The sequence below is a fragment of the Epinephelus lanceolatus genome, chromosome 21, assembly GCF_041903045.1.
Source record: "Epinephelus lanceolatus isolate andai-2023 chromosome 21, ASM4190304v1, whole genome shotgun sequence".
NCBI classification, from domain to species: Eukaryota; Metazoa; Chordata; class Actinopteri; order Perciformes; family Serranidae; genus Epinephelus; species Epinephelus lanceolatus.
In genome coordinates this window covers 479,618-507,396 of record NC_135754.1, presented here as the reverse complement: position 1 = coordinate 507,396, position 27,779 = coordinate 479,618, and the positions used below count along the sequence as shown (strand labels likewise).

Sequence of the window (27,779 nt, the reverse complement as noted above, 5' to 3'; positions counted from 1 at the left end):
GCATGGGCTAGCAACCCTTGGCAGCAGTGGTTAGGCCTAGTAGCCTTGCTACAACCAAAATGAGCTATAGCCAACATAGGGATAATACCTCAAGAGTCAGCGAGAGCAGGGGTGGAAAATGACTCACAGGTGGATTACACAGTAACAGACATTGGAACGGACACGGCTATGCATTGGATCTGTGACTCAGTGAAGGATTGGGGCATGGACCTATTCACCAGGGCTAGGGTTAGCAGCACTCAGGGCAAGGCGAGCGCATCTGTAGAGGACAAAAGTAGCACAATTGAGAACAAGATGTTTCAGGTTTGTCCTTGTGGCAGGCAGAATGTAACATCAATAAAAGGCCTCAGAACTCATCAGGGAAAGAAGAAGTGTTTGGCAAAGAAAGGGCAGAGTAGCCGCATTGATCAGTATTTCCTAAGAAGTCAGTCGAGTCAGTTGGATGAAGTCCAGCGACAGGTAGAAAACCACAGTTCACAGGATATCAGTAACACTGTCACTGAGGAGGAGAAGGTTGTAAGAGGGGATGCAGGTCATACTGAGGTTTGCAGGCCAGTCAGAGAGAGAACCATGGAGCAAAAGGTTAGAGTTAAATGGCCAAGGGCAAATGACAATAAAGAATTGGAGATAGTTAATAGAGATTTGTCAGTAATCTTAAGGAGGCTTAAAGGAAATGTGATAGAAAAGTTAGAAAAGATGGGAGATATAATTTACTCATATGGTGCAGAGAGGTTTGGGGTGCATGAGAAAAAGAGGGGTGTGAGGTTACAGTCAGGTAAGTCTAGGCAGCAAAGAGAAATAGAGAAGTTAGTTAAGGAAAGGAGACAGTTAAGAAAGCAGTGGAAAACAGCTACAGAAGAAGAAAGGGAGGCAATTAATGTTTTGCAAGAGGAGTTGAGAAGCAGACTAGCAGCTCTTAGAAGGGCAGAGCATCTCAGGAAAAAGAAGAGGAAGAAATATGTAAGGACAGCTTTTTTCAGGGACCCTTTTAAGTTTGTTAAAGAATTGTTTAGCCATGAAAAGGGAGGGCAGCTTAAAGCAGCAAGGCTAGAGGTTGAAGAATATTTGAGAAATACATATTCAGATTTAGAGAAGAATAGGATAGTAGGTCTTCCACTGGATATCCCTCCATTAGGAGAGATAGAGCATGAGTTGGATGTTAGGCCACCTAGGTGGAAGGAAGTTCATGAGGTGGTCAGGCGTGCAAAGGCTCCTTCAGCCCCAGGGCCTAATGGAGTCTCCTACCGGGTTTATAAAAGTGCACCTGATATCCTTAAATTTTTGTGGAAACAGCTAAGAATAGTTTGGGAGAAACAAATTATCCCAAGGCTATGGCCTATTCAAGTGCCGGAATTTGTTATTTACGTGACAACGCCTGAACGCAACACAGGCTCCACTCCATTAGTGCCATGCTCGGTTATAATTGTCTCGGACTCGGAACGGGTCGGCTTCGGTCAGGAAAACGCGGACGTGCTCTAGTGTGCTCACCTGTGTGTGTGTGCGCATGTGTCTGTGTGTGTGTGTGCGCATCGGGGCAAAACTCCACAGTGAGTGATACAGAGAGCAGAGGAGAATTGTAAATGGCGGTGCGCCACTGCTAGTTGCTTATAGGGGAAACACTGCTCTTTTTGGTGTGAGTTTTTCTGGGTCATCGTGTACAGTTGCTTCGCTGTCATGACTCTCTCCGGCAGCCATTCTTGCCTCTAAACTTTTCTCTATGCTCTTGCTCTTGCCTGCTGTAGCACACCTGTGTTGTGCAGCGGTGAAATGGGTCCCCGCTAAAACACTTTCCCGCTGTGTACGTTCCGGACGTTGTTTGGGCTGTTCACCAGTACTGCAGTATATGAAAAATTCATATCATAACGAAAATAAATACCGTTTTTCGATACGAACCGGTATACCACCCAGCCCTAGCTTAATAGATACTGTGGTGCAGAAGGCAGGAATACCAGGTTTTGAAGGGTGTTTAGAGCATACTAGCATGATCTTGCACCAGATTCAGGCAGCTAAGATTAAGAAAAGGGGAGACTGTCCTTGAAAAAACAACCACATAGGTCGTGTGTACAAGCGGCGTATTATGACCGCCTGTTACATTTTAAACCTAAGCGACCTCTAGTGGTCAAGTAAATATCGACACTCCTGTGTCTCAGGTGACCCGTCACCATATGAACTTTGACCTTCGTCACCAATCAAAAAACGATGTACTAAGAGGGGGAGGAGTTTAATTGAAATCATTTTGTGATTGAACATTGTAGCATTGGTAAGTCCAACAAGTTTGTATAATTTTATTTGCTTATGTTTTATATTAAAGTAATCGATTACTTGCAATTCATATGTAGCTGAGTTTGTTTAGTTTGAGGTTTTAGTTACAGATCAGTTGTGAATGATATTAAAGACATATGATTTTACCAATAAGACGATAATGTTAGCTCACATGCTAATGTCCTAGCTAGTTAGTTTACATCTATACATGTAAACCCTTAATGACCCTGAATCTGAAATAACTGCACACGCAAAAGAAGGTGAAGGTGCCTTGCTCAAAACAGAAATAGTTTGTCCTATAAAACACTAACGTGACTGTTTCACTGCCCCGTTATTAGCAGAAGAAGGTTACATAGATTAAATAAATGATAAAGAGAAATTACTTTTAGCCAATGGGGTTAAACTAAATTCTGTGACCAAGCAGATTCTGTGAGCTGTATAGGCATTTCTGTCCGCAGGAAACAGTGTTGTCCTACTGTATCCCAAACTGTATTTTGACAGTTTTTTGGCTGACTTAAATTGTGAAAATATGAAAGAACATTGCAGGTGCAGCACTGGCTAGATTTACAGTTCACAGAATCAGGTTCATGTTCCTTGTTATTGCTGATTTAATAGCCAACATGCATGATCCCCATCAGTGGTCAAGGACCAGTCTTTGACAGCTCCTAACCTGTTGATACAGAGTCTAGGTTGTTTGATGATACTTTTCTTCTAGCTTTTGTACACACAACTTATTCCCCTTAGACCTTTTTGTGATAATTCACTTTGCATTTAGCTAAATGTTCATTTCAGTGGCAACAAATAGAAGACATGGTTGCACAACTAATCCTAGTTCATCCATTTTGTTGATGTTGTTATTGTTATTCAGGTGTTTTGAACATCAAACCGTCTATTACTATAGAATCCAACAATTCTTTTAAGAACCAGTTTCTTATTCCTTCTTTTATTCGTTTCCTTTTTTCTCACAGCTTTTGCTTTGTCTGATTGTGTTTCTCTCTTTTCCTCTTTGTCTTTCTACTTTAACTTTTTCCATCCGTCTTTCCTTTCTCCTTCCTTTGTTCTGTCTCCAAATGGCATCTGGGACCTTCAGACAGAGGCTGGAGGCGGGGAAAGCGTTGGCAGATGAGTTGGAAGCAAAAAAAGTTATATTTTCATTTTTTTTTCTCTATTATTGCACTTACTAAATTTCTCTGAAAATACTTTTGTACACACCTGAAAAGGATGTGTGTGCCCCAGAAAAGGCAAATATATCATTTTATTTTTTTACTTTTAGCCATCAAAGAAAAGGAAACAGAAGGGGACTGGAGGCTCCAATGTTTCCTGGAGGACAAGGGACCATAATGGGTACATTGTACCAAAACACATCTGGAAGAATCGATCTGGTCAGCAAAATATTATAGCTATTATTAGTTGATGCTATTGGTCAGCAGTAATGTTTCTTACGTCATTGTTTGCAGTTAAACCCACTGGCACTATGGAGGTGCCAGAAGTTGAGGACTCTGCATTTATTTATGGATTATTTTATGAAAAATGTTAACAGGCGCGCCCCTTTAAAGAAGTTCACAGTTAAAGCCAAAGGCGCCCCATGGATTGACAATTCATTGAAGGACTTAATGTCACAAAAAGAGGAGGCCAAGAAGGTTGCTGTTCAGTCTGGTAAGTAACCAAGATGAATAGAATAAATACTAATAAATATAGCCGCGAGCGGCAATCTGCGGGTTCTAACCTGTTCCGCCCCAAACCAGCCACCGTGACCCTCACCACCCACCGTGACCCTCATCTGCCGTAGTGCAAGACGTTCCCCACTCTGTCCCTGAAAGCTCCAAGCAATACATACTCTTTCCAAGTCACACATTTTTGAAATCGGGTTTTCAGCTAGCCTACATGCTAATAACATTTGTGGTATACTTTCACATAGAGACTCCATTTGAACATCAAAACATGAATTGAAATTTTACCTATTGATGCATATTTCAAAGTTTCAATAGGTATTTTAATGTTTACCTTAAGTATACCTCAAAGCCACTTCTCTGTTTTCCCACTATCCTCTTGCTCCACCCTTCTTCACATATTTCAACAAGTCACAGTCTGCCAGCCTCTCCCTGTTCTCTACCAATCCAACCAAGTCATTAGCTGTCAAATTTCTCTCTCTGCTGTCATCCAGCTGTCATTTCAGCAAAACTCCCAGCCCACCTCCACCCCTGCACCACCTCCATCAAGATACAGACTGTCTTAATCTGGATCTTCAACCCAGAAGTTCCCTCATCCGGTCACCTCAAGATTCCCTACCTTCCCCAGTGTCTAGGCCGGGGGTGGGGGTAACTTCTTCAGTTGCAAGTTTCTCATCCACAGATCAGTTTACTCAGCTGGTCTCCTCCCCATGGTCTAAGTGGCAAATTATCAAACCATTCTAAATATATTCACGTGACCTCAAAAGTCACATAACTATAGCAACATGTGCACATGCAGCCTTTTTTTATTCAAACATGACATAATAGCTTCATTTGCATGAAGTGGTATTATGTGGTAGTGAGGGTCCGTGTACCTTTTGATAGTTTGATATTTTGTTTTCAAAATAAAACGGATTTACGGAAATACGGCCGTTTTCCCGTTATTCCGTTTTGAGACACAAAACGAAATAACGGAAGTGCTTCCGTTTTCCCGTTTTCTCTTTCAAAACCAAATTACGGAAAAACCAAATTGAAACGAGACCCAGATGCATTAGCTAGGTACAAATAGGATAGGCCCAGTACTCTATGTCATTGTTTTCTCTCTGCTCAATTCCTACAACATTGCTTTTTGTGTTTATCTTCCTTAACCCCACCTGAACAACCACTAGTCTGTAAAAATGTTATGTAATGTTTTATGTTTCCAAATCAAATGAAATCAAAATGATAGTAGGCCTATTTACCATATTGTTCAACCAGGTGAAGTTCCAAAAACATAGGCTAATCTGTGGCATTTTACTAAATCTAAAATAGGCCTACATGTGCCGCCCTCTTCAAGGGTAAAAAATGTCCTGACATCATGTTTGTTTCACTTATGTTGTAGGATGGGAAGTCATCAAATATTAGCAAAACTCACAGAGTGAGAGAGACCTGCAATGTCTGTTTGTCAGTCTGTCAGACTGTCCTGGCCATAATAGTATTAAACTTAAAATCTGCACCATATCATTAATGATTAACAAGACTGAGTAACTACATTGGAGTTGGAACCCAGGATCAACTGTGTGAACATACAAGGAGTTATACATGTAAGCAGAAAGGAGAGTGGAGAGAAACATGATGTAAAGAGAAAGCTTGGGTAAATGACATGCAGTAATCATTTCGTCCATCGCTGCTTACTTGGGTGACATGCATAAGATTTGTCTACTTTTCATGAGAATTGTGTCATATAACACACGCGGCCTGCGTCTAGGACACAATGCAGCGGATAAGGCACGGCGACTTGTTGTTGACAAACTCCTTGAGGAAACTGACATTCTTTGTCTACAAGAAACTTTTCTTGCTAAACAGGACCTGGACAAGCTTAACTCTGTTCATAGTAACTTCCATGGGGTGGGGGAGTCAACCACAGATTTGAGCTTGGGGTTGGTTCAAGGCAGAATACCTGGAGGTGTGGCCATTATGTGGCATAAAAAATATGACCCTCTGATCAGTGTGATTAGATTGAGAGTAGACTGGTGTGTTGCAATAAAAGTTTCTTATAATGGTAATGTTCTTATCATTTTGAATGTTTACACACCTTATGAATGTTCCAGTAACGAGGACCAATATCTTCAGAAGCTTGCTTTTATTGGCTCTTTTATTGAGGAAAATGAATGTACCCGTATTTATGTAATGGGTGATTTGAATGCAGATATCTCTGATAGGAAGTCCGTGTTTGGCCGATACCTAGTTGAATTTTGTCATGATAATAAGCTCTTGTTAACAAGTAAGATCCATTTGCCAACAGATAGCTATACATATGTCAGTGAGGCTTGGAATACAACATCCTGGCTAGATCATTGTGTAAGCACAGCTGATGCCCATGAATGTGTGGATAAAGTTGAGATTTTGTATGGGTTTGCAACAATGGACCACATGCCTGTCTCCATTATGCTCAATGTAGAAAACCTACCTACAATGACCACGGATGATAATCAGGTTAATCATGGTGGGAAAATTGAGTGGGCTAAACTCTCAGAGAACGACCTGCTACATTATCATGACTTGACTGAGAAGACCATAGGTAACACTGAAATTCCATATGATGCTATAATGTGTGATAATTTCAACTGTGGTATGCCAAATCACAAAGAAGAGCTATGTGTACTATATGACAGAATTGTGCAGGGTCTGAATGAGGCTAGTAAACCACTCATTCAGAGAAAAGCAAAGAAGTACAGCTTCAGGCCAGGCTGGAATGAGTATGTGGATGAACTCCACCAGCAAGCCAGAGAAGCTTTTAAAAATTGGGTTATCGCTGGTAAATCAAGGCATGGACCTGAGAGTGAAATTAAAAAGAAAGCTCTTGCTAGGTTCAAATATGCAATTGGGAAATTGGCTTTAAACAAATCCTGTGGCCTTCATCTGATCTCTGCAGAGCATTTGAAATTTTCATGAATGAAATTTTCATTTTCGAGAATGAATGAATGAGTGAATGAATGAACTAGAAAATCTCACATGAAATTTTGAGTGTGCCTGATGCTCGCTGCCAACTAGTATCCCCATACCAATACGCTAATTATTAATAGCAGTAAATGTATCACTGTGTGTCTGTGTGTGTGTGCATGCCTGAATGTGTGTATGTTCACGTGCTGTCGCCGCGTTTGTGTATGTGTGAGTCTGTTTGTCTGTCTGTGTGTATGTCCACTTACAGATAGAAAAAACAGCTTAACTTAACAGCTAAAAAAAACTGCAGTCTAAAATGTCCAAGATGGACACAGAAAGACAGAGACAGACAGACCCAGACAGGCAGACTGACACATATGTAATTACCTCTGTATGATGAGGCTTTAACTGCAAAGAAGTCAGGTTGCTGAAATATTCAAATTTGACTGTGCTGTGACACACAGACGATTGGCCGAACGGCTGGAGTTGATTCAGCCAATCACCAGTTGGCAATGGCACAGTCAAATTTAAATACACCAAGAAAAGGCAGAAACTGAGCCAAAAGTTCCTCTCAAACTCCAACTGTTTAATGAAAAACCGTAAGTGCTACAGCTACAAAAAGCACACCGTGAGCGAGAGGACAGGATGCGGATCACAAAGGTGTAAAATTCATTTCTGTGGTGTGAAAAATGAGGCCAGAGCCATGATGGACATAAGTGGAATGGTCTGCTTTCTTCCAGAAATTTGGGCTCTCACTTAACATGGGAGTGAATGGGGCAGTTGGTTGGACTTGTTGTCCTTTTAGACCACCTGCAGCCAAAACCCTAAATCCATTTTCTTCAGCGGTCGCACCTCTGCGACCGGAACGGCTTTTCCTACAATTTGGTGTACAATTTGTGTATGTAGAGTGAACGATGTGGCCGCACCAGAGAGTTTAAGAGAAAATTTCTTGATGATTTCAGAGGTGCTGTGCACTCTAGCGATGACATCACCCACTCTAACTCTCAACATTCCACGCAATACACACCCATTATAAATTCTGAGAAGGGCTGAAAATTTCATGATTTTTAAACAGCTGGTGTAGAAAAACTAAAAGAGATATGGAAAATATGAATCAGTCACTGAAAGTCCATGGCAATGTCAACATTTCAGAGTTGAAATGGAGTTTCTACGTGAATGTATGAGTTCGTGAAGTGTGGGTGAAGATGAGTGAGTTTGAAGGATTTTCTCATTGACTTCCATTATAACCAAGTTTCAGAAAACGCTGAATAATTTGGAAAGTTTGAATGGGATTGAAAAGTTGAATCATATGTAAAAAGTCAAGGAATTGCTGAATATTTTCCAGTTTGAATGGAGTTTCTAGCTGAAAGTATTAATCTGTAGTTACCGTTTGAAATTTTGTGATTTTTGAAGATTCCGTAATTCATTTTCAATGGAGAAAACAGTGGCGCCCCCTATGTGCCAATCTCAAAATCTTTTTTTGGGTGTGTTCTTGGTCCCCTTCTGATGATATTTACCCAGTTTTGTGACGATCGGAAAAACGGTTAACATTTTACAGCCGATATTCGCTAAGCCCCGCCCTTTCCAAGGACACTTTGCTTGACGGCAGCCGTGTTTTTCGTCCGATCTTGCTCATTTATAATAGAAATGAGTGTCTCAGTCCCCCGATGCCTCATACCAAGTTTGGTGTTGATAGCACAAATATTTCAAAAGCTTATTCATTTTACTGTTTTTAACATTATTAAAATTAGCAAAAATTCTGTAAGAGCGGCATTCATGGTGCAAGAGGCTTTTTTTGAGGACTATCAGGAGGATGTGTGTGTAAAATTTCAAGTCAATAGCACTTGTGGTGCGGCGGGCAGAGCCTTTCAAGCTTTACACTCTATGTTATAGTGCCCCCATAAGGCCGATTGGGACCAAATTTTTTGAGCAGTATTTGGATGTCATTTATAGTCCATGTACCACGTTTCATGTCCCTAGGTCCTTCCAGCTGGTCATAAATTAATAAAACGCAAATTATGACGGTTAATGACGAATAGGCCACGCCCACTTTCACCTATCAACATGGCACTCAAGATATGAGTTAATAGCCACCCCTAGAGCATGCATACCAAATTTGGTGAAATTCCATCCAATGGTCTTTGAGATACAGATGTGTGGCATTTATAGCGCCCCCTATAGGCTGAGCTCAAAATGCTTTGGTAGGCAGCTTCCAAGTCTCATTGTGGACCTACCCACCAAGTTTGGTGATGATAGGTCAAAGGGTGTGGGAGTTATGGCCAATCAATTCTAAGCTGCGCCCACAGCAAATATTCATTGGTCCGTGGCGGCCATGTTTTTTGACCAATCTGGCTCATTTATAATAGAAATGTGTCTTGTCATCCCCCAAAGCCGTGTACCAAATTTGGTGTTGATGGAGTCAAAATTGTAAAAGTTTATGTCATTTTACTGTTTTTCAAATTATGCAAATTAGCAAAAAATCTAGTCAGGCGGAGCTTAATGGTCCCAGAGGCTTTTTTGTAGAGCACATTGAGCTGGACCTGTGTGTCAAATTTCAAGTCAATCAGACTTATGGTGTGAGGGGCGTGGCCTCCCAAAAAAGTCATTTTTAAGCCTTAATTACAGCGCCACCATGTGGTCGACTGGGCTCATATTTTAATAAAAGTTGATGCACATCATTTCCAATCATTGGGCCAAGTTTCAGGTTTCTGGCTTATTCCAGCTCACGGGAATTTGAGCTCAAGCGGCAGACAATAAAAAATAATAATAAATATAGCCGCGAGCGGCAATCTGCAGGTTCTAACCTGTTCCGCCCCAAACCAGCCACCGTGACCCTCACCACCCACCGTGACCCTCATCTGCCGTAGTGCAAGACTCTGTCCCTGAAAGCTCCAAGCAATACATACTCTTTCCAAGTCACACATTTCTTGAAATCGGGTTTTCAGCTAGCCTACATGCTAATAACATTTGTGGTATACTTTCACATAGAGACTCCATTTAAGCAATCACAGTTCCATGATCATGATAATTTTGGGAGAAATCTGGAGATAATAATGGATGTGTATGGGAGAGGCTATAAAATATTCTGTAAGGCTAAAGACACAGATGTGAGTGTACTATTATGATTTTACCTAAATGAAGGTAAGTGAAAGTTCAGACAGGAAGATCATCTCTTTACGTAAGTATACCTCAAAGCCACTTCTCTGTTTTCCCACTATCCTCTTGCTCCACCCTTCTTCACATATTTCAACAAGTCACAGTCTGCCAGCCTCTCCCTGTTCTCTACCAATCCAACCAAGTCATTAGCTGTCAAATTTCTCTCTCTGCTGTCATCCAGCTGTCATTTCAGCAAAACTCCCAGCCCACCTCCACCCCTGCACCACCTCCATCAAGATACAGACTGTCTTAATCTGGATCTTCAACCCAGAAGTTCCCTCATCCGGTCACCTCAAGATTCCCTACCTTCCCCAGTGTCTAGGCCGGGGGTGGGGGTAACTTCTTCAGTTGCAAGTTTCTCATCCACAGATCAGTTTACTCAGCTGGTCTCCTCCCCATGGTCTAAGTGGCAAATTATCAAACCATTCTAAATATATTCACGTGACCTCAAAAGTCACATAACTATAGCAACATGTGCACATGCAGCCTTTTTTTATTCAAACATGACATAATAGCTTCATTTGCATGAAGTGGTATTATGTGGTAGTGAGGGTCCGTGTACCTTTTGATAGTTTGATATTTTGTTTTCAAAATAAAACGGATTTACGGAAATACGGCCGTTTTCCCGTTATTCCGTTTTGAGACACAAAACGAAATAACGGAAGTGCTTCCGTTTTCCCGTTTTCTCTTTCAAAACCAAATTACGGAAAAACCAAATTGAAACGAGACCCAGATGCATTAGCTAGGCACAAATAGGATAGGCCCAGTACTCTATGTCATTGTTTTCTCTCTGCTCAATTCCTACAACATTGCTTTTTGTGTTTATCTTCCTTAACCCCACCTGAACAACCACTAGTCTATAAAAATGTTATGTAATGTTTTATGTTTCCAAATCAAATGAAATCAAAATGATAGTAGGCCTATTTACCATATTGTTCAACCAGGTGAAGTTCCAAAAACATAGGCTAATCTGTGGCATTTTACTAAATCTAAAATAGGCCTACATGTGCCGCCCTCTTCAAGGGTAAAAAATGTCCTGACATCATGTTTGTTTCACTTATGTTGTAGGATGGGAAGTCATCAAATATTAGCAAAACTCACAGAGTGAGAGAGACCTGCAATGTCTGTTTGTCAGTCTGTCAGACTGTCCTGGCCATAATAGTATTAAACTTAAAATCTGCACCATATCATTAATGATTAACAAGACTGAGTAACTACATTGGAGTTGGAACCCAGAATCAACTATGTGAACATACAAGGAGTTATACATGTAAGCAGAAAGGAGAGTGGAGAGAAACATGATGTAAAGAGAAAGCTTGGGTAAATGACATGCAGTAATCATTTCGTCCATCGCTGCTTACTTGGGTGACATGCATAAGATTTGTCTACTTCTCATGAGAATTGTGTCATATAACACACGCGGCCTGCGTCTAGGACACAATGCAGCGGATAAGGCACGGCGACTTGTTGTTGACAAACTCCTTGAGGAAACTGAAATTCTTTGTCTACAAGAAACTTTTCTTGCTAAACAGGACCTGGACAAGCTTAACTCTGTTCATAGTAACTTCCATGGGGTGGGGGAGTCAACCACAGATTTGAGCTTGGGGTTGGTTCAAGGCAGAATACCTGGAGGTGTGGCCATTATGTGGCATAAAAAATATGACCCTCTGATCAGTGTGATTAGATTGAGAGTAGACTGGTGTGTTGCAATAAAAGTTTCTTATAATGGTAATGTTCTTATCATTTTGAATGTTTACACACCTTATGAATGTTCCAGTAACGAGGACGGATATCTTCAAAAGCTTGCTTTTATTGGCTCTTTTATTGAGAAAAATGAATGTACCCGTATTTATGTAATGGGCGATTTGAATGCAGATATCTCTGATAGGAAGTCCGTGTTTGGCCGATACCTAGTTGAATTTTGTCATGATAATAAGCTCTTGTTAACAAGTAAGATCCATTTGCCAACAGATAGCTATACATACAGTACAGGCCAAAAGTTTGGACACACCTTCTCATTCAATGCGTTTTCTTTATTTTCATGACTATTTACATTGTAGATTCTCACTGAAGGCATCAAAACTATGAATGAACACATGTGGAGCTATGTACTTAACAAAAAAAGGTGAAATAACTGAAAACATGTTTTATATTCTAGTTTCTTCAAAATAGCCACCTTTGCTCTGATTACTGCTTTGCACACTCTTGGCATTCTCTCCATGAGCTTCAAGAGGTAGTCACCTGAAATGGTTTCCACTTCACAGGTGTGCCTTATCAGGGTTAATTAGTGGAATTTCTTGCTTTATCAATGGGGTTGGGACCATCAGTTGTGTTGTGCAGAAGTCAGGTTAATACACAGCCGACAGCCCTATTGGACAACTGTTAAAATTCATATTATGGCAAGAACCAATCAGCTAACTAAAGAAAAACCAGTGGCCATCATTACTTTAAGAAATGGAGGTCAGTCAGTCCGGAAAATTGCAAAAACTTTAAATGTGTCCCCAAGTGGAGTCGCAAAAACCATCAAGCGCTACAACGAAACTGGCACACATGAGGACCGACCCAGGAAAGGAAGACCAAGAGTCACCTCTGCTTCTGAGGATAAGTTCATCCGAGTCACCAGCCTCAGAAATCGCAAGTTAACAGCAGCTCAGATCAGAGACCAGATGAATGCCACACAGAGTTCTAGCAGCAGACCCATCTCTAGAACAACTGTTAAGAGGAGACTGCGTGAATCAGGCCTTCATGGTCAAATAGCTGCTAGGAAACCACTGCTAAGGAGAGGCAACAAGCAGAAGAGATTTGTTTGGGCCAAGAAACACAAGGAATGGACATTAGACCAGTGGAAATCTGTGCTTTGGTCTGATGAGTCCAAATTTGAGATCTTTGGTTCCAGCCGCCGTGTCTTTGTGAGACGCAGAAAAGGTGAACGGATGGATTCCACATGCCTGGTTCCCACTGTGAAGCATGGAGGAGGAGGTGTGATGGTGTGGGGGTGTTTTGCTGGTGACACTGTTGGGGATTTATTCAAAATTGAAGGCACACTGAACCAGCATGGCTACCACAGCATCCTGCAGCGACATGCCATCCCATCCGGTTTGTGTTTAGTTGGACGATCATTTATTTTTCAACAGGACAATGACCCCAAACACACCTCCAGGCTGTGTAAGGGCTATTTGACCAAGAAGGAGAGTGATGGAGTGCTGCGGCAGATGACCTGGCCTCCACAGTCACCGGACCTGAACCCAATCGAGATGGTTTGGGGTGAGCTGGACCGCAGAGTGAAGGCAAAGGGGCCAGCAAGTGCTAAACACCTCTGGGAACTCCTTCAAGACTGTTGGAAAACCATTTCAGGTGACTACCTCTTGAAGCTCATGGAGAGAATGCCAAGAGTGTGCAAAGCAGTAATCAGAGCAAAGGGTGGCTATTTTGAAGAAACTAGAATATAAAACATGTTTTCAGTTATTTCACCTTTTTTTGTTAAGTACATAACTCCACATGTGTTCATTCATAGTTTTGATGCCTTCAGTGAGAATCTACAATGTAAATAGTCATGAAAATAAAGAAAACGCATTGAGTGAGAAGGTGTGTCCAAACTTTTGGCCTGTACTGTATGTCAGTGAGGCTTGGAATACAACATCCTGGCTAGATCATTGTGTAGGCACAGCTGATGCCCATGAATGTGTGGATAAAGTTGAGATTTTGTATGGGTTTGCAACAATGGACCACATGCCTGTCTCCATTATGCTCAATGTAGAAAACCTACCTACAATGACCACGGATGATAATCAGGTTAATCATGGTGGGAAAATTGAGTGGGCTAAACTCTCAGAGAACGACCTGCTACATTATCATGACTTGACTGAGAAGACCATAGGTAACACTGAAATTCCATATGATGCTATAATGTGTGATAATTTCAACTGTGGTATGCCAAATCACAAAGAAGAGCTATGTGTACTATATGACAGAATTGTGCAGGGTCTGAATGAGGCTAGTAAACCACTCATTCAGAGAAAAGCAAAGAAGTACAGCTTCAGGCCAGGCTGGAATGAGTATGTGGATGAACTCCACCAGCAAGCCAGAGAAGCTTTTAAAAATTGGGTTATCGCTGGTAAATCAAGGCATGGACCTGAGAGTGAAATTAAAAAGAAAGCTCTTGCTAGGTTCAAATATGCAATTGGGAAATTGGCTTTAAACAAATCCTGTGGCCTTCATCTGATCTCTGCAGAGCATTTGAAATTTTCATGAATGAAATTTTCATTTTCAAGAATGAATGAATGAGTGAATGAATGAACCAGAAAATTTCACATGAAATTTTGAGTGTGCCTGATGCTCGCTGCCAACTAGTATGCCCATACCAATACGCTAATTATTAATAGCAGTAAATGTATCACTGTGTGTCTGTGTGTGTGTGCATGCCTGAATGTGTGTATGTTCACGTGCTGTCGCCGCGTTTGTGTATGTGTGAGTCTGTTTGTCTGTCTGTGTGTATGTCCACTTACAGATAGAAAAAACAGCTTAACTTAACAGCTAAAAAAGACTGCAGTCTAAAATGTCCAAGATGGACACAGAAAGACAGAGACAGACAGACCCAGACAGGCAGACTGACACATATGTAATTACCTCTGTATGATGAGGCTTTAACTGCAAAGAAGTCAGGTTGCTGAAATATTCAAATTTGACTGTGCTGTGACACACAGATGATTGGCCGAACGGCTGGAGTTGATTCAGCCAATCACCGGTTGGCAATGGCACAGTCAAATTTAAATACACCAAGAAAAGGCAGAAACTGAGCCAAAAGTTCCTCTCAAACTCCAACTGTTTAATGAAAAACCGTAAGTGCTACAGCTACAAAAAGCACACCATGAGCAAGAGGACAGGATGCGGATCACAAAGGCGTAAATTTCATTTCTGTGGTGTGAAAAATGAGGCCAGAGCCATGATGGACATAAGTGGAATGGTCTGCTTTCTTCCAGAAATTTGGGCTCTCACTTAACATGGAATTCAAATAAACACAAGAAGTTTGTGCTCTAATAAAAAAAAAAAAAAAAGGGATCAGCACTCAGTGAATAATCCTCCTAAGCCCTACGATAAGCTATTATGGCAAGGCTTAACTATACAGACCCGTGAGCAGTGATAACTAACATGTCTTTGGGGTCATCGGGTGGGAACCTCCTTTCACCGGTGTTTCGTCTAGTTAGTCCCACGACACCTCCAGGAGGCTAGACAGTGATCTCTGGCGTCCCAGAGACACTCCCCTAATGCCAGGTCTCACTGCTCCCCACACTAACCGAACAACCTCCTTTATCTTACCTATACTACCACAGAGGAGGTAGACCCAGGGAAGGAAGCCTTGTTAGGCTATCACACTCCCCCGCCGGGTTAGGCTGTACAGTCTACCTCCCCAGGACGAGCCCTCACAACAATGACACCTCCAGGAGGCTGGACAGTGATCTCAGCCCAAACAGCACTGCCAACTTCAACCAAGCCCAGGCTCCGTTTATGTGAGCTCCAGGCAGAAGCAATGCTGATACTACCTTTACTAGCACATTCACCATACTCTATTTCACACGCTACATAGCATAACTACAATGTAAACTAAAGTTAAAGGAGATAAATGAACTCACAGGATCAGCAAACACACTCACTTTGCAGCATGGTCTCAAACAAAATGGATTCAAATAGGCCACTCCCACACTTAAATAACCTTCCTCTTCCTGGATTTCCTTCTTACTTACACATGGCTTTCTCAGCCCAAACAGCACTGCCATCTTCAACCAAACCCAGGCTCCATGCGAGCTCCAGGCAGAAGCAATGCTGATACTAGCTTTCCTGTCACATTCACCATACTCTATTTCACACACTACATAGCATAACTACAATATAAGCTAAAGTTAAAGGAGCTAACTGGACTTACAGGATCAGCAAGCACACTCACCTTGCCGCACGGCCTCAAACAAAATGGATTCCAATAGGCCACTCCCACACTTAAATACTTCCTCTTCCTGGATTTCTCCTGACAGGAAGTGGATCTCTCCACCTGATCTCAAGGAGTTATGTGCCCTGCTTAGTAGTTCCCCCTGCTGGCCCCCAGCTGACATTATTTCTTCTGTAATAGATAAACTGGCTGCATTTAATTGCTTCATCTGACATTTCCCTCACTGTCTTCCTCAAATTCTGTCCCCGCACTCCGAGTTCCCCCAGGAGTGAGACAGTTGATCTTGCTATGAATCCCCTACACCCCACTTCCACTGGACAAATCCTAGTCTTCCATCCTCGCTGCTCAGCTTCTGCTCCTAAGTCTGCATATCTGAGCTTTTTTCTTTCATAGGCTTCTTCCACTGAGTCTTCCCAAGGAACCGTCAGCTCAATGAAATAAACTATCTGTTGACTCACTGACCACAACACTAAGTCAGGCCTCTGCCTGGTACAGACTATTTCCTGAGGAACAACAAGCTTTCCCCCTAAATCTACTTGCATTTCCCAATCACAAGCACCTTCTAGGCGGCCACACCCTTGCCTCCTCACTAACTTATCCCTTCTGTATTTCTCTCCCTCACGGACAAACTGAATTACTAAGCCCCTATCCTTAACACCTTCTGAATTCACCTGTCTTCGTTTCCCTTCGATGCCTGCAGCTAAACATTTCAACACCTGATTATGTCGCCATGTATATCGGCCTTGTGACAAGCTAACTTTACAGCCTGACAAAATATGCTTTAAAGTTGCGGTACGTGAACACAATGGGCATGATGGGTCCTCATTTACCCACAGTTTTAGGTTCTGGGGGGTTGGTAACACATCGTATGTAGCCCCTACCAGGAATCTAATACGATTCTCCTCCATACTCCACAGGTCCCTCCAACTAAGCTTCCTCTTCTCTACACTTTCCCAATTCAACCACTGTCCCTGATTAGCCTGGGCCACTACCTTTGCACCCCTTACTATCTTTTCCTGTCTGCGTATCTGTTCTACGACCAGCTTTCTTTTATCTTTGAGGCCTGCTGTATTCCATACCGGTTTACCTGAGCCAAGCCCCAGGCCTGCCCGGCCAAACTGAACATTACCTACAATCTCTGCATGTCTAAGAGCTGCCTCTGCCTCCTGAACTGCCGATCTTGGGTTCCACTTCCTCCCCTTGGTTGGATTTGGAACCACACTCCTAACTACCACGTCCTTACTCCCAGATAACAAGAGCTCTGTCCTGACCTTGGTACATTTAAATTCCTCTGTTAAACTAGATACTGGCAGCTGAAGTATCCCTTTTCCATACAATGCAACACTACTTAGGCACCTAGGAGCGCCCAACCACTTCCTAATGTAGGAGCTAACCGACCTTTCCATTCTCTCCACAACAGATATTGGAATTTCATAAACTGACAATGGCCACATTAACCTAGGATATAGCCCAAATTGCAAACACCACAACTTCAACTTTCCTGGAAGTTCTGATTTATCTATTCTATCCAATCCTTCAGCCACATCTTTTCTAAATTTCACCACCTGTTCCTTATCATTCAACTCTACATTGTACCACCTACCTAAGCTCTTTACTGACTTTTCCCTAATTGTTGGGATGTCCTCATCATCTATGACAAACTTCCTATCACTTAACTTCCCTCTACATATCGAGATGCTTCTAGATTTACTAGGCTTGATTTTCATGCTGGCCCACTTGAGGTTCTTATTTACCTTCTCTAGTAGCCTCTTTGTACATGGCATTGTTGTGGTCACCAGTGTCATGTCATCCATGTAAGCCCTAACTGGTGGAAGATGCAACCCATTCTGCCGTCTCTCCCCACCTACTACCCACTTAGAAGCCCTGATGATTACTTCCATTGCCATAGTAAATGCTAATGGAGAAATTGTACACCCTGCCATGATGCCTATTTCTATCCTCTGCCAACCTGTTGTGAAACCTGCTGTACTTAGACACAACCTAATATCCTGAAAGTGAATGGGGCAGTTGGTTGGACTTGTTGTCCTTTTAGACCACCTGCAGCCAAAACCCTAAATCCATTTTCTTCAGCGGTCGCACCTCTGCGACCGGAACGGCTTTTCCTACAATTTGGTGTACAATTTGTGTATGTAGAGTGAACGATGTGGCCGCACTAGCGAGTTTAAGAGAAAATTTCTTGATGATTTCAGAGGTGCTGTGCACTCTAGCGATGACATCACCCACTCTAACTCTCAACATTCCACGCAATACACACCCATTATAAATTCTGAGAAGGGCTGAAAATTTCATGATTTTTAAACAGCTGGTGTAGAAAAACTAAAAGAGATATGGAAAATATGAATAAGTCACTGAAAGTCCATGGCAATGTCAACATTTCAGAGTTGGAATGGAGTTTCTACGTGAATGTATGAGTTCGTGAAGTGTGGGTGAAGATGAGTGAGTTTGAAGGATTTTCTCATTGACTTCCATTATAACCAAGTTTCAGAAAACGCTGAATATTTTGGAAAGTTTGAATGGGATTGAAAAGTTGAATCATATGTAAAAAGTCAAGGAATTGCTGAATATTTTCCAGTTTGAATGGAGTTTCTAGCTGAAAGTATGAATCGGTAGTTACCGTTTGAAATTTTGTGATTTTTGAAGATTCCGTAATTCATTTTCAATGGAGAAAACGGTTTGGCGGTGGCGCCCCCTATGTGCCAATCTCAAAATCTTTTTTTGGGTGTGTTCTTGGTCCCCTTCTGATGATATTTACCCAGTTTTGTGACGATCGGAAAAACGGTTAACATTTTACAGCCGATATTCGCTAAGCCCCGCCCTTTCCAAGGACACTTTGCTTGACAGCAGCCGTGTTTTTCGTCCGATCTTGCTCATTTATAATAGAAATGAGTGTCTCGGTCCCCCGATGCTTCATACCAAGTTTGGTGTTGATAGCACAAATATTTCAAAAGCTTATTCATTTTACTGTTTTTAACAATAAAATTAGCAAAAATTCTGTAAGGGTGGCATTCATGGTGCAAGAGGCTTTTTTTGAGGACTATCAGGAGGATGTGTGTGTAAAATTTCAAGTCAATAGCACTTGTGGTGCGGCGGGCAGAGCCTTTCAAGTTTACACTCTATGTTATAGCGCCCCCATAAGGCCGATTGGGACCAAATTTTTTGAGCAGTATTTGGATGTCATTTATAGTCCATGTACCACGTTTCATGTCCGTAGGTCCTTCCAGCTGGTCATAAATTGATAAAACGCAAATTATGACGGTTAATGACGAATAGGCCACGCCCACTTTCACCTATCAACATGGCACTCAAGATATGAGTTAATAGCCACCCCTAGAGCATGCATACCAAATTTGGTGAAATTCCATCCAATGGTCTTTGAGATACAGATGTGTGGCATTTATAGCGCCCCCTATAGGCTGAGCTCAAAATGCTTTGGTAGGCAGCTTCCAAGTCTCATTGTGGACTTACCCACCAAGTTTGGTGATGATAGGTCAAAGGGTGTGGGAGTTATGGCCAATCAATTCTAAGCTCCGCCCACAGCAAAGATTCATTGGTCCGTGGCGGCCATGTTTTTTGACCAATCTGGCTCATTTATAATAGAAATGTGTCTTGTCATCCCCCAAAGCCGTGTACCAAATTTGGTGTTGATGGAGTCAAAATTATAAAAGTTTATGTCATTTTACTGTTTTTCAAATTATGCAAATTAGCAAAAAATCTAGTTAGACGGAGCTTAGTGGTCCCAGAGGCTTTTTTGTAGAGCACATTGAGCTGGACCTGTGTGTCAAATTTCAAGTCAATCAGACTTATGGTGTGAGGGGCGTGGCCTCCCAAATAAGTCATTTTTAAGCCTTAATTACAGCGCCACCATGTGGCCGACTGGGCTCATATTTTAATAAAAGTTGATGCACATCATTTCCAATCATTGGGCCAAGTTTCAGGTTTCTGGCTTATTCCAGCTCATGGGAATTTGAGCTCAAGCGGCAGACAACAAAAAAAAAAAAAAAAAAAAATAATAATAATAATAATAATAATAATAAACCGCTGCAATCTTAGAAGGGTTCTACCCCTTCGGGGTTAGAACCCTAATAATAATAATAATAATAATAATAATAAACCGGTACAATCTTAGAAGGGTTCTACCCCTTCGGGGTTAGAACCCTAATAATAATAATAATAATAAACCGGTACAATCTTAGAAGGGTTCTACCCCTTCGGGGTTAGAACCCTAATAATAATAATAATAATAATAATAATAATAATAATAATAAACCGGTACAATCTTAGAAGGGTTCTACCCCTTCGGGGTTAGAACCCAATAATAAATATAGCCGCGAGCGGCAATCTGCGGGTTCTAACCTGTTCCGCCCCAAACCAGCCACCGTGACCCTCACCACCCACCGTGACCCTCATCTGCCGTAGTGCAAGACGTTCCCCACTCTGTCCCTGAAAGCTCCAAGCAATACATACTATTTCCAAGTCACACATTTCTTGAAATCGGGTTTTCAGCTAGCCTACATGCTAATAACATTTGTGGTATACTTTCACATAGAGACTCCATTTGAACATCAAAACATAAATTGAAATTTTACCTATTGATGCGTATTTCAAAGTTTCAATAGGTATTTTAATGTTTACCTTAAGTATACCTCAAAGCCACTTCTCTGTTTTCCCACTATCCTTTTGCTCCACCCTTCTTCACATATTTCAATAAGTCACAGTCTGCCAGCCTCTCCCTGTTCTCTACCAATCCGTCATTAGCTGTCAAATTTCTCTCTCTGCTGTCATCCAGCTGTCATTTCAGCAAAACTCCCAGCCCACCTCCACCCCTGCACCACCTCCATCAAGATACAGACTGTCTTAATCTGGATCTTCAACCCAGAAGTTCCCTCATCCGGTCACCTCAAGATTCCCTACCTTCCCCAGTGTCTAGGCCGGGGGGTGGGGGTAACTTCTTCAGTTGCAAGTTTCTCATCCACACATCAGTTTACTCAGCTGGTCTCCTCCCCATGGTCTAAGTGGCAAATTATCAAACCATTCTAAATATATTCACGTGACCTCAAAAGTCACATAACTATAGCAACATGTGCACATGCAGGCTTTTTTATTCAAACATGACATAATAGCTTCATTTGCATGAAGTGGTATTATGTGGTAGTGAGGGTCCGTGTACCTTTTGATAGTTTGATATTTTGTTTTCAAAACTGGAATGAGTATGTGGATGAACTCCACCAGCAAGCAAGAGAAGCTTTTAAAAACTGGGTTATCGCTGGTAAATCAAAGCATGGACCTGAGAGTGAAATTAAAAAGAAAGCTGTTGCTAGGTTCAAATATGCAGTACATTATATTAAGAGGAATGAACTGACTCTGAGAGCAAATGCATTGGCTCGGAAGATGCAACAAAATGATGTTAATGATTTTTGGAATAAAGTCAAGATTATGAATCATAGTAAAATACCTTTGTCCTCCAGTATGGAGGGGGTAAGTGGCAGTGTAAATATTATGGAATTATGGAGAAGACATTACATGGAGCTTTTTAACTGTGTTAAAAGTGATGTTTTTACTGTTGGCGATGTATCTCATGATAATGTGGTCATAAGGCCTGATGATATAAGTTACGCAATTGGGAAATTGGCTTTAAACAAATCCTGTGGCCTTCATCTGATCTCTGCAGAGCATTTGAAATTTTCATGAATGAAATTTTCATTTTCAAGAATGAATGAATGAGTGAATGAATGAACTAGAAAATTTCACATGAAAGTTTGAGTGTGCCTGATGCTCGCTGCCAACTAGTATCCCCATAGCAATATGCTAATTATTAATAGCAGTAAATGTATCACTGTGTGTCTGTGTGTGTGTGCATGCCTGAATGTGTGTATGTTCACGTGCTGTCGCCGCGTTTGTGTATGTGTGAGTCTGTTTGTCTGTCTGTGTGTATGTCCACTTACAGATAGAAAAAACAGCTTAACTTAACAGCTAAAAAAGACTGCAGTCTAAAATGTCCAAGATGGACACAGAAAGACAGAGACAGACAGACCCAGACAGGCAGACTGACACATATGTAATTACCTCTGTATGATGAGGCTTTAACTGCAAAGAAGTCAGGTTGCTGAAATATTCAGATTTGACTGTGCTGTGACACACAGACGATTGGCCGAATGGCTGGAGTTGATTCAGCCAATCACCGGTTGGCAATGGCACAGTCAAATTTAAATACACCAAGAAAAGGCAGAAACTGAGCCAAAAGTTCCTCTCAAACTCCAACTGTTTAATGAAAAACCGTAAGTGCTACAGCTACAAAAAGCACACCGTGAGCGAGAGGACAGGATGCGGATCACAAAGGTGTAAATTTCATTTCTGTGGTGTGAAAAATGAGGCCAGAGCCATGATGGACATAAGTGGAATGGTCTGCTTTCTTCCAGAAATTTGGGCTCTCACTTAACATGGGAGTGAATGGGGCAGTTGGTTGGACTTGTTGTCCTTTTAGACCACCTGCAGCCAAAACCCTAAATCCATTTTCTTCAGTGGTCGCACCTCTGCGACCGGAACGGCTTTTCCTACAATTTGGTGTACAATTTGTGTATGCAGAGTGAACGATGTGGCCGCACCAGCGAGTTTAAGAGAAAATTTCTTGATGATTTCAGAGGTGCTGTGCACTCTAGCGATGACATCACCCACTCGAACTCTCAACATTCCACGCAATACACACCCATTATAAATTCTGAGAAGGGCTGAAAATTTCATGATTTTTAAACAGCTGGTGTAGAAAAACTAAAAGAGATATGGAAAATATGAATAAGTCACTGAAAGTCCATGGCAATGTCAACATTTCAGAGTTGGAATGGAGTTTCTACGTGAATGTATGAGTTCGTGAAGTGTGGGTGAAGATGAGTGAGTTTGAATGATTTTCTCATTGACTTCCATTATAACCAAGTTTCAGAAAACACTGAATATTTTGGAAAGTTTGAATGGGATTGAAAAGTTGAATCATATGTAAAAAGTCAAGGAATTGCTGAATATTTTCCAGTTTGAATGGAGTTTCCAGCTGAAAGTATGAATCCGTAGTTACCGTTTGAAATTTTGTGATTTTTGAAGATTCCGTAATTCATTTTCAATGGGAAAACGGTTTGGGAAAAAAACGGGAATATCTGGGAATGGCGGTGGCGCCCCCTATGTGCCAATCTCAAAATCTTTTTTTGGGTGTGTTCTTGGTCCCCTTCTGATGATATTTACCCAGTTTTGTGACGATCGGAAAAACGGTTAACATTTTACAGCCGATATTCGCTAAGCCCCGCCCTTTCCAAGGACACTTTGCTTGACAGCAGCCGTGTTTTTCGTCCGATCTTGCTCATTTATAATAGAAATGAGTGTCTCGGTCCCCCGATGCTTCATACCAAGTTTGGTGTTGATAGCACAAATATTTCAAAAGCTTATTCATTTTACTGTTTTTAACATTATTAAAATTAGCAAAAATTCTGTAAGGGTGGCATTCATGGTGCAAGAGGCTTTTTTGTAGAGGACTATCAGGAGGATGTGTGTGTAAAATTTCAAGTCAATAGCACTTGTGGTGCGGCGGGCAGAGCCTTTCAAGCTTTACACTCTATGTTATAGTGCCCCCATAGGGCCGATTGGGACCAAATTTTTTGAGCAGTATTTGGATGTCATTTATAGTCCATGTACCACGTTTCATGTCCCTAGGTCCTTCCAGCTGGTCATAAATTAATAAAACGCAAATTATGACGGTTAATGACGAATAGGCCACGCCCACTTTCACCTATCAACATGGCACTCAAGATATGAGTTAATAGCCACCCCTAGAGCATGCATACCAAATTTGGTGAAATTCCATCCAATGGTCTTTGAGATACAGATGTGTGGCATTTATAGCGCCCGCTATAGGCTGAGCTCAAAATGCTTTGGTAGGCAGCTTCCAAGTCTCATTGTGGACCTACCCACCAAGTTTGGTGATGATAGGTCAAAGGGTGTGGGAGTTATGGCCAATCAATTCTAAGCTGCGCCCACAGCAAAGATTCATTGGTCCGTGGCGACCATGTTTTTTGACCAATCTGACTTAGTTGTAAGAGAAATGTGTCTTGTCATCCCCCAAAGCCGTGTACCAAATTTGGTGTTGATGGAGTCAAAATTATAAAAGTTTATGTCATTTTACTGTTTTTCAAATTATGCAAATTAGCAAAAAATCTAGTCGGCGGAGCTTAATGGTCCCAGAGGCTTTTTTGTAGAGCACATTGAGCTGGACCTGTGTGTCAAATTTCAAGTCAATCAGACTTATGGTGTGAGGGGCGTGGCCTCCCAAAAAAGTCATTTTTAAGCCTTAATTACAGCGCCACCATGTGGCCGACTGGGCTCATATTTTAATAAAAGTTGATGCACATCATTTCCAATCATTGGGCCAAGTTTCAGGTTTCTGGCTCATTCCAGCTCACGGGAATTTGAGCTCAAGCGGCAGACAACAAAAAATAATAATAATAAATATAGCCGCGAGCGGCAATCTGCGGGTTCTAACCTATTCCGCCCCAAATCAGCCACCGTGACCCTCACCACCCACCGTAACCCTCATCTGCCGTAGTGCAAGACATTCCCCACTCTGTCCCTGAAAGCTCCAAGCAATGCATACTCTTTCCAAGTCACACATTTCTTGAAATCAGGTTTTCAGCTAGCCTACATGCTAATAACATTTGTGGTATACTTTCACATAGAGACTCCATTTGAACATCAAAACAAAAATTGAAATTTTACCTATTGATGCGTATTTCAAAGTTTCAATAGGTATTTTAATGTTTACCTTAAGTATACCTCAAAGCCACTTCTCTGTTTTCCCACTATCCTCTTGCTCCACCCTTCTTCACATATTTCAACAAGTCACAGTCTGCCAGCCTCTCCCTGTTCTCTACCAACCTGTCATTAGCTGTCAAATTTCTCTCTCTGCTGTCATCTAGCTGTCATTTCAGCAAAACTCCCAGCCCACCTCCCCCCCTGCACCACCTCCATCAAGATACAGACTGTCTTAATCTGGATCTTCAACCCAGAAGTTCCCTCATCCGGTCACCTCAAGATTCCCTACCTTCCCCAGTGTCTAGGCCGGGGGGTGGGGGTAACTTCTTCAGTTGCAAGTTTCTCATCCACACATCAGTTTACTCAGCTGGTCTCCTCCCCATGGTCTAAGTGGCAAATTATCAAACCATTCTAAATATATTCACGTGACCTCAAAAGTCACATAACTATAGCAACATGTGCACATGCAGGCTTTTTTATTCAAACATGAATAATAGCTTCATTTGCATGAAGTGGTATTATGTGGTAGTGAGGGTCCGTGTACCTTTTGATAGTTTGATATTTTGTTTTCAAAATAAAACGGATTTACGGAAATACGGCCGTTTTCCCGTTATTCCGTTTTGAGACACAAAACGAAATAACGGAAGTGCTTCCGTTTTCCCGTTTTCTCTTTCAAAACCAAATTACGGAAAAACCAAATTGAAACGAGACCCAGATGCATTAGCTAGGTACAAATAGGATAGGCCCAGTACTCTATGTCATTGTTTTCTCTCTGCTCAATTCCTACAACATTGCTTTTTGTGTTTATCTTCCTTAACCCCACCTGAACAACCACTAGTCTGTAAAAATGTTATGTAATGTTTTATGTTTCCAAATCAAATGAAATCAAAATGATAGTAGGCCTATTTACCATATTGTTCAACCAGGTGAAGTTCCAAAAACATAGGCTAATCTGTGGCATTTTACTAAATCTAAAATAGGCCTACATGTGCCGCCCTCTTCAAGGGTAAAAAATGTCCTGACATCATGTTTGTTTCACTTATGTTGTAGGATGGGAAGTCATCAAATATTAGCAAAACTCACAGAGTGAGAGAGACCTGCAATGTCTGTTTGTCAGTCTGTCAGACTGTCCTGGCCATAATAGTATTAAACTTAAAATCTGCACCATATCATTAATGATTAACAAGACTGAGTAACTACATTGGAGTTGGAACCCAGGATCAACTGTGTGAACATACAAGGAGTTATACATGTAAGCAGAAAGGAGAGTGGAGAGAAACATGATGTAAAGAGAAAGCTTGGGTAAATGACATGCAGTAATCATTTCATCCATCGCTGCTTACTTGGGTGACATGCATAAGATTGGTCTACTTCTCATGAGAATTGTGTCATATAACACACGCGGCCTGCGTCTAGGACACAATGCAGCGGATAAGGCACGGCGACTTGTTGTTGACAAACTCCTTGAGGAAACTGACATTCTTTGTCTACAAGAAACTTTTCTTGCTAAACAGGACCTGGACAAGCTTAACTCTGTTCATAGTAACTTCCATGGGGTGGGGGAGTCAACCACAAATTTGAGCTTGGGGTTGGTTCAAGGCAGAATACCTGGAGGTGTGGCCATTATGTGGCATAAAAAATATGACCCTCTGATCAGTGTGATTAGATTGAGAGTAGACTGGTGTGTTGCAATAAAAGTTTCTTATAATGGTAATGTTCTTATCATTTTGAATGTTTACACACCTTATGAATGTTCCAGTAACGAGGACGGATATCTTCAAAAGCTTGCTTTTATTGGCTCTTTTATTGAGGAAAATGAATGTACCCGTATTTATGTAATGGGTGATTTGAATGCAGATATCTCTGATAGGAAGTCTGTGTTTGGCCCATACCTAGTTGAATTTTGTCATGATAATAAGCTCTTGTTAACAAGTAAGATCCATTTGCCAACAGATAGCTATACATATGTCAGTGAGGCTTGGAATACAACATCCTGGCTAGATCATTGTGTAAGCACAGCTGATGCCCATGAATGTGTGGATAAAGTTGAGATTTTGTATGGGTTTGCAACAATGGACCACATGCCTGTCTCCATTATGCTCAATGTAGAAAACCTACCTACAATGACCACGGATGATAATCAGGTTAATCATGGTGGGAAAATTGAGTGGGCTAAACTCTCAGAGAACGACCTGCTACATTATCATGACTTGACTGAGAAGACCATAGGTAACATTGAAATTCCATATGATGCTATAATGTGTGATAATTTCAACTGTGGTATGCCAAATCACAAAGAAGAGCTATGTGTACTATATGGCAGAATTGTGCAGGGTCTGAATGAGGTTAGTAAACCACTCATTCAGAGAAAAGCAAAGAAGTACAGCTTCAGGCCAGGCTGGAATGAGTATGTGGATGAACTCCACCAGCAAGCCAGAGAAGCTTTTAAAAATTGGGTTATCGCTCACCACCAGCCTGTTCACGTTTCCAACCACTTTTCCCCACTCAGGGACACACCCGCTGAGGATAAAACTCTGGTTATTGGCAGCTCTATTCTGAGGAACGTGAAGTTAGCAACACCAGCAGCCATAGTCAAATGTATCCCTGGGGCCAGAGCAGGCGACATTGAATCAAATTTAAAACTGCTGGCTAAAGCTAAGCGTAGATTCAGTAAGATTGTTATTCATGTCGGCAACAATGACACCCGGTTACGCCAATCGGAGGTCACTAAAATTAATATTGCCTTGGTGTGTGAATACGCAAAAATGATGTCGGACTCCATAGTTTTCTCTGGAACCCTCCCAAAACTGACCACTGATGATATGTTTAGCCACATGTCATCATTTAATCGCTGGCTGTCCAGGTGGTGTCCAGCAAATGATGTGGGTTTCGTTAATATTTGGCAAACTTTCTGGGGAAAACCTGGTCTTATTAGGAGAGATAGCATTCATCCCACTTTGGATGGAGCTGCTCTCATTTCTAGGAACCTGGCAAATTTTATTAGTAATTTAAATCCCTGA

General features: G+C 41.6%; 1 protein-coding gene across 1 annotated transcript; it reads left to right on the top strand.

The window, feature by feature from the left end:
* The first annotated feature begins 204 nt into the window (after positions 1 to 204).
* On the top strand, positions 205 to 27,779 carry LOC144459460 (uncharacterized). Its single transcript, XM_078163650.1, has 2 exons — positions 205 to 303; positions 27,189 to 27,779. Exons 1-2 carry the CDS (start codon positions 205 to 207, stop codon positions 27,777 to 27,779), a joined length of 690 nt encoding a protein of 229 aa, XP_078019776.1.

What these genes read in the sequence shown, in the direction of transcription:
- LOC144459460 (XM_078163650.1), top strand. Translation starts at nt 205, where the DNA reads ATGGACCTATTCACCAGGGCTAGGGTTAGCAGCACTCAGGGCAAGGCG. An exon ending in TTGAGAACAAGATGTTTCAG is followed by an intron (nt 304 to 27,188) that starts GTTTGTCCTTGT and finishes GAACTCCACCAG; the next exon opens with CAAGCCAGAGAAGCTTTTAA.